The sequence below is a fragment of the Hippichthys cyanospilos genome, chromosome 7 (assembly GCF_059441005.1).
Source record: "Hippichthys cyanospilos isolate Australia breed blue-spotted pipefish chromosome 7, RoL_Hcya_1.0, whole genome shotgun sequence".
NCBI lineage: Eukaryota > Metazoa > Chordata > Actinopteri > Syngnathiformes > Syngnathidae > Hippichthys > Hippichthys cyanospilos.
The window spans coordinates 5,841,054-5,852,550 of record NC_142375.1 but is presented as its reverse complement, the minus strand read 5'-3'; the positions used below and the strand labels follow the sequence as shown (position 1 = coordinate 5,852,550).

The 11,497-nt window shown below is 37.7% G+C and overlaps 2 protein-coding genes across 2 annotated transcripts in view; one reads left to right on the top strand and one right to left on the bottom strand.

The window, feature by feature from the left end:
* Positions 1 to 1,888: 1,888 nt before the first annotated feature.
* Positions 1,889 to 8,708, top strand: LOC148420797 (nicotinate-nucleotide pyrophosphorylase [carboxylating]-like). Its single transcript, XM_088418956.1, has 5 exons — positions 1,889 to 1,960; positions 2,594 to 2,847; positions 4,860 to 5,170; positions 7,941 to 8,072; positions 8,154 to 8,708. Exons 2-5 carry the CDS (start codon positions 2,595 to 2,597, stop codon positions 8,343 to 8,345), a joined length of 888 nt encoding a protein of 295 aa, XP_088275082.1. The 5' UTR covers positions 1,889 to 1,960; position 2,594; the 3' UTR covers positions 8,346 to 8,708.
* The window catches only part of LOC148420795 (sodium channel and clathrin linker 1-like), a 39,128-nt gene continuing 31,490 nt past the window's right edge, over positions 3,860 to 11,497 (bottom strand). Inside the window, exon 16 of the mRNA XM_088418946.1 lies at positions 3,860 to 3,905. The gene's annotated coding sequence lies outside the window, so the exon portion shown is untranslated. The remainder of the gene's footprint in view (positions 3,906 to 11,497) is intronic.

The window sequence follows — 11,497 nt, the reverse complement described above, 5'->3', positions numbered from 1 at the left end:
AGATGAACAGTTATAAGATCCTAAGTAAATGTGTCCAATACGTATGAGATGATGACGGCTGGGTGGCTGGTTGGCTGGCTGGCTGGAAAATTTGGAAAGGGCTGCAAGATGACAGGTTTACAGGAAATATGAACACGAATCCACTCTCAATTAAGACTGAGATCAATAATGCAATAGAATGTTTGAAAAATGGCAAATCGCTGATGAAGACATGACTTCAGCCAGATTTCGAATCAGCCACAAACAAAGTTACAGATCTAGGTGAAGATTGGAGAGAAGAGAGGGAAATTATTCATTAAAAAGCTTCAGAATAAAGGAGATTTTTAAAAACAACTGCTCAGACAAAACTGTTAAGAAACCAGTAGAACAAAAGGAACAATTGAATTCATAGGATTACATTAAAGCATTGTAGTGCTTTTTCTTTAAGTCTTCAGTTTTTGTTGGTGTTGATGTTTTGTTTTTGTACTGGATATTATTTTATTTCATTACACAGAAGGACCATTATTTTGTTCATTATACTGAAGGACAGATATCAAGCTAGAAATGTTTTGTATAATTTTTTTTTAGAGATTTATGTGCAACTAGAATTGCATACATTATTTGTAAAATATACATAATATCCATATACTGTAGGTTAAACTACAGTGATAATATAATATAAACAAATAATAGCATTAAATATTTATAAAGTATCTGATGGCAGATAAACAACTAACCTGTTACAACCATTTATATTTGCTATTATACTCATGAATAATTTACTAGATGTCGGTAATAAATGGAAATAATTTATACATAAAATTTGATGAATTTGATGAATTTGATTTGATGAATTAAATGTTGTTATAAAATGCATACATAAATGTTACTTGTCTTGGTATTTATGTCGTAAATGAACATTTTACATTGCAACTGCACCTATAGAGAAATTCTAATGTTGACATATGAGTTTGAAATTTCCTTCTGTAATGTTTGGATTCATTTTGGTAAGAAAGCAATGGTCAATGGGAGCAAACACGCTGCAACAGGCAGAACCACGCTGCAAGTATGTCTCCGACACAGACATAAGTGTAAAAAGCATAAAACTGCAAACAAAAGAAAGAAAATTGAATGGCAGGCAAATTAAAAAAAAAAAGAAAGCAAAAAAACCTTCCAGAAGTCACGGAGATTAAAACAGCTACAAACAAAAAAATGGCAACACATTTAAACATTGTGTGGCATATGGGTCCTTTTGGGATTTTTATTTATTTATTGTATTTCATTTTTTTTGGAAGACGTTGATTTGTTGTATTTCAGAAAATCAATGCAGAACGAAGCTGAAACTTTCCTAGAGATATTAAATCCTGTCAACGCTCAAAATGGCACCTTGCTGTAATTTTTAAACTATTACATTTAGCAGAAGCCTGCTTGGCGTAAAAACTATTAACAAGTTCATTTTGCTCTTATTCACTTCCAAAAATGGCATTTTTTGGTACACTGTAAAACTAATGTTTTATAAAGCATTTCCTGTGAGTAATGCATCAGTTCCTTCATTAGTAAGTAAAAATATACTGCAAATAGACGCCACACAGCGGAAATGACGCCACTAGCAGGCAGAAAGTTGACCAATGGCGCGCAAATGTAATGCTAATCCATAATTTAGGCATTACTGTCATCTAGTGGTAGAAATCGTAACTGGAAATAGGAACTGTATGCTTTATGTATGACAAGCATTATATTTTCTGAATAAATCACTTCGTATACGGTATGTATGAAGCTCGCATTTTCCCATCATAGAATAAGTCATCAATATATTGCTGGTTAAGTGTTAAAATCAATACGTGTTCTGTGCTAAGTGTTAACACTTGGTCTTTGTTGTTCATGAACATTCCAACAGGGTCAAACTCCACATCACGTTTTTTTTTTTTTGTGTGGTTGAACCACTCAGTCGGCAAGAGAATCAGCAGAATCGCACAGACAAGTAAGTAAACATTTCAATGACATTTATTTGCTTTACAGAGTTAGATTTTCATCTGGCAAACATAATCAACAAGTTATGCGTCCGTGTTACAAAACAGCAGATGTCAAAGTCATTGAATACTACCACAGTAATTTCTTACAAGGTAGTTCTGTCCCTGCATTGCTCCTCAAAGTGTTTCCGTCAAAAAAGTAAGAAAAGCCTATCAAATTACTACAGATGGGTACATAAATTCTTCAGTGAGGTTCATAATGGGACCTGCATGCATCAAATCAGAGTAAATATTTCAAGTGCACACTGTAGTCTATGTACAATACAAAGGAATGTCACTTGCAGATTATAAAAAGCAAGTCATGCATTTTTTTTTTATATTGATGAAAAATAATGGAAAATTAACCCTTACTTTGTTTTGTTTAAATGAACATGTATGCATACAAGGACACCAGGACTATAATACAAGTATAGAACCTTACTTCTATAATGTTCTTTCCTTATCAGTTCTGACAAGAATTGTTGGCAATAGATAAAAAAGTAATATCAAACTTTGAAAGATTTGAAATTATTCTTCTGCATTTGGTTTCTGATTGATTGTCAGTGGCGTATCTGATCATTTATTTGTTTCATGCATGATTACAGAATGCTAGCCTCCAAATATACAGCCGCCCATTCAATCCCCCCTCATGCTGTGATGCAGCTGGCTAAGGCATGGCTTGCTGAAGACACACCAAACTTTGATCCGGCAGGAGTGTGTGTGGGGTCACAGGAGGTGGAGGCAAGGTTGTTGTGTAAAAGCCCAAACAGTATCTTAGCAGGAAGTCCCTTCTTTACAGCTGTGTTCACTGAGGTTGGTTGTACTGTGGATTGGATTTACCAGGACGGAGATGAAATTGGTTTGTATTAAATAACAGTTTATCTAAATAAAAAAGTAAAAATCAGACTGAGCTTCAAATGAAGATAACTCCCAACAAGTGCACCATAAGGCCCATATCGATTTTTTTTTCGAACCATAAATTGCTCTTTTTAAAGGTTGGCTGGGCCTGTGAAATATACTCAGGTCTATTGTATTAAAGCAACAGTAGCAGTAGTAAAACAGGTAATTGTGATGGGTAAATGAAACTTTATCAAGCACTTGGGATTTTTTTTTTTTTTACTATGCTATATGGTACATGCATGGAGTTTCCACTGAATTTACACACAGAGTCTCATCTAGACTTCTCGAAGAGCAAAAAAATAAATGAAAAAGAAAAGCCAGCTGAGGAAACTTGCGGTAATGCAACCAACCGCCAAATGAAAGTAAAACAAATATCATAGGAAGTCCAGTTAACCAGCACCAATAGCTCTATTGTTGTTGATCACAGTTTTATGTCAATTAAATTTCACTGAAACATGTGCCTTTTGTCAGGAATAAACCTCGGAGTGTGAATGGACATGGGACCCCAAAAAGACAGATGGCACTTGGGTCGTGGGAAAAAAAAGCTTTAATAAGAAAAAAACGCATGCACAGCGTGGAGGAAGAGAAAAAAAAGTGCACGGACCGCCCACACATTCACAATAAAAAGGAGAAGTGCCAACCAAAATCTGAGCAAACGTGTAAAGTACAAATAAAAGACACACATCGTCAACACAAAAACACAGTCTACCAAAATAAAGGCGGAGGGAAGCGGAGTCAACAGGAGAACGACTGGTGCAAGAGTAACAACCAAAGATTAGCAATACAAAGAGGGGAGAATCGCGGAACTAGAAAGTACAACAGAAATTTCAACAGTACTGTACACACAAGACCAAAAACTCGGGCTGAAAGTGGGTACTGGGAACACTTGGAATGGCCAGGAATAACCCAGTGGCATTCTACTGCCCGGGCCTCACTTAAGAAGGCCCCTGATGACACATGGGAGACAGGTGTGCGGCAGGTGACTCCGCCCCCTTCAAGGTGGAAAGCAATCCGCCTCTAAAAGCAAAACAAAGGCACAGCTAGCGGAAGATATAACAACTTTTCTCTGGAGCAACTTATGCACCTTATTCCTTTTGTGTTTTTTTTTGTAGGAGACTGCCATTCTCGACGTACGTCTCTGGGATTCCTGCTTGTACACTGACCTCACGTCGTGTACATTTTTTATTAGAATAGCAGAGTTTCATGAACACACTATTTTACTGATACCTTGTATTTGTAAAAAACACACACATTTTTATTACTTACAGTAATAAAATTGGTTGTGTTTTGTTTAAAGAGGTTTGACACAGTATCTTTTTAGCTTTAAATCAGACAAAGGACTTGGCTAAAGCCATTACTTGCCAATGTATGATAAGCACAGGAAGCGTATTTAACGTAAATAAGCTCATCCACTGCACAGTCAAGAGTCTCTTGGTTTAAATTAAGCTCTCACTTCAGGAAAATGATTGTTATGTTGTATGTGCAGATTTATTTTTTTAACGCTTTATTTTTGTCCTTTTCTATAGCTGTTTATCCTCACTTGGGACACTGGTTTGCTGGTTCCTGTCCCAGCTGTCAAAGGGCAGCAGGCGGGCTACACCCTGAACGAGTTAGGCACATAGACACGAACAACCGTTCACACACCCAATCAAACCTAGAGACAATTTAGAGTGTCCAATAAACCTACTATGCAGGTTTTTGGCATGTTTTAGGAAGCCAGAGAGTGCCCGGAGAGAACCCAACCAGGCACGGGGAGAACATGCAAACTCTGTCACCGTGTCACCCGCTTTATTTTTGTTTCTTATTGAATTAATGTACTTGCGACACATTTGACATTTTTTAAATGAGTTAATACAAGGTCTTTAACAGAGACTGTGGAATAAACTGTAATGGCAACATACTGTTTGCATCATCATAAGTTCATTACATTACTTGTGAACCTAACTGTGTACTATAAAATGTGAACCGTAGGGCCAGAGATCGTCACACTTATTGCTGTGGTGCGAGGCCCGGCCAGATGCCTCCTCCTGGGTGAAAGGCCAGCTCTAAACTGTCTTGCCCGAGCTTCGGGGATCGCTACTCGATGTTCTCAACTCCGGAAAATGGCAAGAGAAGAAGGATGGCACGGAGAAGTGGCAGGCACGCGTAAAACAACCCCAGGTTTCCGCCTGGTGGAGAAGTATGCTATGCTGGTGGGTGCTGTGTCCATGCACAGACAGGACTTGAGTGGAATGGTGATGCTGAAGGACAACCATGTCTGGGCTTCAGGAAGCATCACAGAGGTGGGTATAGTGCATCTGGGTGACCGCTACACTCGCTGAAATTTTTACCTTTAATTTTTAGCCAAAAAAAAGTCTTTCAACTCACACACACACATACACAGTGGGCCCCCATGTTACGAGATTAATTCATTCCACGGTTGGTCTCGTAATTCACCGTATGGCGGGCAATCCAAACCTATGTTCGGTAAAAACATCAAGATTGTACATACATATTAGAAATTGGTACCAAAATAGTATAGTAAGTGCTATGTGTATATAATATACATGTATAGCTACAAGCAGAAAACATCATAAATAAAAAATATAGAAAGGATTTATTTACCTTTGAGTGGTGCTTGTAATGCCCATATTCTCTAGTAAAGGTAGCCTAGGCTAGGTTAGCTTCGTATTTCTTGATTATCACCAGCTTCGTTCCCATATAAATCATCTTTTTACTTCTCTTTTTAACATCACTAGCAATCTTGGGACCCATGGATAATACATTCAAATTTGAATTAAGCAGTAAAATGCACTATAAATACGGTTTTGTAACCACTCACGATAGAACAAAGCTTTACCATTCCGCCATTTTGAAACGGGTGAGGCCGACCAATAGCAGACCAGCATCTCCGTGAGGAGACGCCGACCAATAGCAGACCAGCACTTTAGTGACACGTTGCATGAAGGCATTGACGGCAACAGAAAATACGTGCAATTACCAAAAAACTCCTGCAGATGGAGACAAACAACACAAATACAGCCAACCCCCTTAGCTCATGACAGGTGTTTTTGTCGCAAAATGGGGAAAATACCTTCAAGAGGGGACGAAAAAACTCAGTAATCCGTGTCGCAACATGAAAAAAAAACATAGGCAAGGGACACTGTAACCCAGGGGTCCACTGTGTGTGTGTGTGTGTGTGTGTGTGTGTGTGTGTGTATATATATATATATATATATAATATATATATATACAGTATATATATATATATATATATATATATATATATATATATATATATATATATATATATATATATATATATATATATATATATATATAATCAAAGCCATTCACATTTTAATACCCTCTTAGAGATGTTATCTATTAGGATATATATGAAACAGACACACACGCATTGATTCTCACAAGTATAGCTATAGAGGATTTTTGCTACATGGTCGGGACCTCTCCCTGGTTTTACTCTCTTTGTGAGGACCTCTTGCACTGTTTTGGTGGACCTCACAAGTTCAGACCACTATGATAGAAAACCCCCTTGTATGTGTGTTTTGTGTGTGTCCTTGGTTTTTGCTACATGGCAGGGACCAAATCCTGGGTGTTACTGTTTCTGTGGGGACCCTTTGCACTTGTGGGGTCCACCACAATGGGCCCCACAAGTGCAAAAGACCTCTTTTTGAAGGTCAATACTAGAATTAGAATAGAGGTTGTAATTGGATTTTGGTTGAGGTTAGGGTAAGGGCTAGGTTTAGGCAATCTGATGTGATGGTTAAGCTCAGGGTGCGGGACTAGGAAATGTATTATGTCAATGGAATGTCCCCACTATGATACAAAACACACACACACACACACACACAAGGTTAGGTCCCAACCATGTAGCAAAAATCAAGGGCACACACACAATCAGCTTCCCCTGTCTCCTGTTCCCTTCCAGCGGTTCCGTGTTCTTAATTAATGTCCGGTGTATTTTAGCCCCAGTCTTTGTCACTGCTACTTGTCGGATCCTGGTCAAACGTCGTTGTCTCTTGGTCAGATGCCACTTCATGTTTCAAGTACCGAGAGTTCCACGTTTCCCCTGTCGCGGTTTTTTCCCTGTGACTTTGGTTTTGGTTTTCACTTCCGTTGTTACTTTTTGGGATCCTGAGTTGACCGCTTTTTGCCCAGTCTCGGCGTTTCAATAAATTCTTTTGTTTGAGCACATCTCCTCCCGGCTTCCCTGCCTTTTTTGAATCCACCTTTCCCACACACCTTGCCAACATGCATCGCAAGCGTGATAGGAATTGAACTCTCAACGACCACACAGAACTCGGGTGTATGAACTACAAAACCATCAACGATATCCAATACAGTTATTCGTGGTCATATAGCTATTAACCAAAGATTCACTTCACTAAATTATCCATATATAGACAGACAACTTCTGCGATGTACGTAACATTGGAAAGGGTGTCTGTCTATATATGTCCTGTGCTTGGCTAATCCCCTGATATACATCCTCAATTGGTGTGGGCTCCACCTCACCCATGACCTGAGAACAAATGGTATAGAAATGGAACCGATAGAGGTTATACATGTGGAGACTTTTGTGTGTATGTAACACAGGCTATATGAAACGTATTCATTTACAAAATTTACATCTTATCTGAAGTATATTTTGTCACTTTCATTTCCTAAAATATTAATACTGTATTAGCTTAAGGTAGCAGATGTTTATGGGATTACTTTTGGGGTCAAAATATGACTTAGGCAATTGTATGTGATCATTTTTAATCAACTTCTCCCATTAAAGTCTCTTTTAACTGACAGTATTTAATTTTTTGGGCCTGATAAAAACACACGAAAAAATGTACTTCTTAAGCTTTCTTTACTATACGCTATGGAAATCAAGTTTGTTTTGTGAACAAAAAGGTACATCTTGATAAGATGTGGTTTTACTCTATGCCTTTTGGGTTGGCTTGGTTTTTCTGTAAAATGTGTTTTGTTTTGTTTGCTTTGGCTGAAGCTCATCAAAAACAATCATTCAATCAATGATTTTTTTTTTTTTCTACTCTGCAGGCTGTGAAAGCTGCCAAGTCAGTCTGTGGTTTCAGCAGTAAGCTTGAAGTGGAGTGTGGCACCACAGAAGAGGCCAGAGAGGCAGCCTCAGCAGGAGCAGACATAGTTATGTTTGATAATTTCCAGCCACGGGTACACAAAATAACATCACAGAAATGGCAATATTTCCCTTGCAAAAATCAATAGCAAACAATTGAATATAATGTACCACAGGCGCTCCGTGTTGCAGCTGGTGCACTGAAGCAACAATTCCCTGCTCTGCTGATAGAAGCAAGTGGAGGAGTGACACCAGAAAACCTAGCTGAGTATTTCTCTCCATGTGTGGACATCATCTCCCTGGGCTGTATCACACAAGGGTGCCCGGTTGTGGACTTCTCACTAAAGGTTCAAAAGCCTGTTTCTTAGTCACACCTCCGTGAAGATTGGAAACAGAAGTGTACTGTACATTCACAAAAATTGACATTTTAATTTACTGACGATGAACTAAACAGATTAATAAATTTGAGAATGTATTTGGACGTCAATCAGAGATACTTTAAAAGGTATTGATTGTTTGATGAGTTTGAATGTGACTGCTTACTCCTGAATACTGCTGCATCCCAATTTATAAGAGGGTGACTGTGTATATGTGCACTGTATACTGTGTAGTATATGTGTGTGTGTGCGCGCGGTGTGTGAGAATATGGCAGCTTCATCTTTTCTAGCCTTGAAATACATATACAGCAGCATGTTTTTTTTTTGTTCCAATGATATACTTTATGCAGTAAGATAGTGTATTGCCTATATATATATATATATATATATATATATATATATATATATATATATATATATATATATATATATATATATATAATTTTTTTTTTTTTTTTTTTTTTTTGGTTCTCACCAGATGAGTGGAAGTTCATGGGGCCATTGGATAAAGAGGAAACACAAACTGGAAATGAATTTTGTTTCTGCCATGCCCTTCACACTCAACGTATGACAAATGTTTCAGTTTCTCAAATATGACTTTGCAAAAGCGGAAGAATATTTCACAAGATTTGATTCTCCCACACAGTCACAAGTCACAAGCAGGCTGTAAAAGGGAAAGTTGTATTAAAGACAACAAAAAATGTCCAGTGACTGTGGCTTTCGAGTTATTGCTGTACAACAATCTTTACACTCCTAACAACAGTGATTTATGATGTTTTGTCTGCTTTAACAAACCCTAACATAACATTAGGTCCTTACAAGTGCATAGGAATGAAACTTCTACATGAAGTGTCACAACCACCTGTTAAGGAAACGCCTTAGGCCGGAAGCATTGCATAGACGTGGGCCTCAAACTGCGCCGAGTCTTTGTATGAAGAAGTGCAACAAGAAAGATGTGTGTTCAGCTTTGGCTCTTCCTGTTTATGTGGCTTATAGGTAAGTCATCTTCTTTTTGAGTTATGGATGAGACATTTTTTACATCTACAGTAAATGAAAACATTACATATGTGAAAATAAAATGTGTCTTTGGTCACCGTTTCGTGGTTAGCAGTAAATTCTGTCTACAACTTCATCAGCAGTACGACTCATCCTTTTTTTTTTTGTATAAATAATAATTCTCATTTTGCAGAATAATTTACTGTATAGGCTAATTTGTACACATATAGTACAGAAAGAAAATTATTCTGATCTCTTCATTTTAGCTGAACTAATAACTTCATCAAGTGACATCTTAAGCATTTAACTGAGCAAAGGGAATATGAGGATTGCTCACAAAATGTAATGGCAAGTGAGTAGAAAATATCAAAAAGAAAATCTGAATTAAGTGACACGGCTTTTCTCCCAAAAAGTTGAGCAAATTTCAGCCTTATATTGAGACCTAAAGCCACATAGAGATGGATGATCGACCAGTGAAGTGAGAACAAAAGGTTGCTTTTTTTTCACAGAAGCAAAAGTGCCAGTTATGTATGTGTCGTAGCGATAGAATAGAATAGAATAGAAAACCTTCATTGTACAAACAAAATTGGGAGTGCTCCTCCGATTGGTGGATATTAAATAAATATGAACAATAAATCAATAAATAACATAGAATAAAAACCCATCATTTCACAGGAGTGCAATTGTTATTTTCAGTGTGGCCTTGTTTGTAGTTTTTCAGCGCGTTAATCACTACAGGGGAAAAGCTGTCCCATGCATCAAACCATGCATGTCTTGAGTGTTGCAGGATAATTCTGTCACAGACTAAAATTAGGAAGCTTTTTTGGCCAGTGTAGCATTTCTATTTCCCCCCACTTAGTCTGTCCTTTAGCAAAAACATATACCGTATAACTGAAATATACTTTATTGGGTATACTCAAGTATAAAAAGAATACTCTGTACTATGTATTACTATGTACTTGAAGTGTACCAGAACATGCACAAATGTAATACTTGTGTACTAAATTGGAACAAAATAGGTTCTTAAAAGTACAGTATGTTCAATATACTTCTAGCATTCTAGATGTATCCCTCTTGTACAAAGTTGAAAGCTCCTATCCCAGGGGCGAACGCTGGCTTGTGTCTGCAAAGCTGGAGCCTCTTTTGATCTCCTGCAGTGATTATTCAAGGTTGCCAGATGTTGCTCTTGTCGCAAAGAAATTTTGAAAGCGTTCAAAATGTGTGTGTGGGTATATAGAATTTCACATGTTCAAAATGTCCTCGCGACAAGCGCTATATCTGATGAACTCTGGTGACCTCGTGGTGGCCTTGTGTTGACCCATGGCGACCTTGAATGAACCCTGGAGGTAGAGCAAAAGAGCCTCTACCTTCGCAGACACACACCAGTATGATCCATACTTGAAGTGTACTATAAGTACGCTCGTTTGTATACCGCTAATATAAAAGATGTCTACTGCTAGTCAACACTTTAGTTTGTCCAAAACGTGTCCAAAATGTGTCCAAAACTGGTCCTCGAGGTACCTGCATGTTTTTGATGTTTCCGTCCAAAAAATGATCAGCTCATCAGCATGCTCAATGAAAGCCTTATAACAATCCTGATCATTTGAATCAGGTGCGTTGGAGGATGGAACGATCAAAAACATGCAGGATAGAAGCCCTCAAGGACTGCCTTTGGTTTACAAGTGTATATTTAATGTGGGTTAGGGTTAGGGTTACTCAACATGTGCACTCATCTTAACACAAATAGCACATAACTAGTAGTTATATCCTCTTATCCCACAGTTTAGTTGACAGGTTCATGCTTGAAGCCCAATGCAAGTACATTCATTTATATACTGCACTACTATTGAAAGCCACACACCTGTAGTGCAATACAAGGGTATTTATTTATACAACTACTAAATGAAATGAAATTAAATGAAACATGAATCAATAATACAGTACTTCCCCCTTCTGTAATTGGACCCAGATAGACTAGGCTAAGTATTAGCACTTTGTGACAGAAAGAAACTGTACTGCAAGGACTTTTCATCTAAATATTACTAGTAGCCTACTTCTATTCTTCTAGTTCACAGTTTAGTTTACCGGTTATACTTCAAGGGTACAAGAAGATATTACAAGATGGATACTACCTTAAACCATATACT

Coding starts and splice junctions, on each gene's coding strand:
- LOC148420797 (XM_088418956.1), top strand. CDS start 2,595: ATGCTAGCCTCCAAATATACAGCCGCCCATTCAATCCCCCCTCATGCT. Junction 5,171..7,940: donor CTTCAGGAAGCATCACAGAG/GTGGGTATAGTG, acceptor TCTACTCTGCAG/GCTGTGAAAGCTGCCAAGTC. Junction 8,073..8,153: donor TTGATAATTTCCAGCCACGG/GTACACAAAATA, acceptor AATGTACCACAG/GCGCTCCGTGTTGCAGCTGG.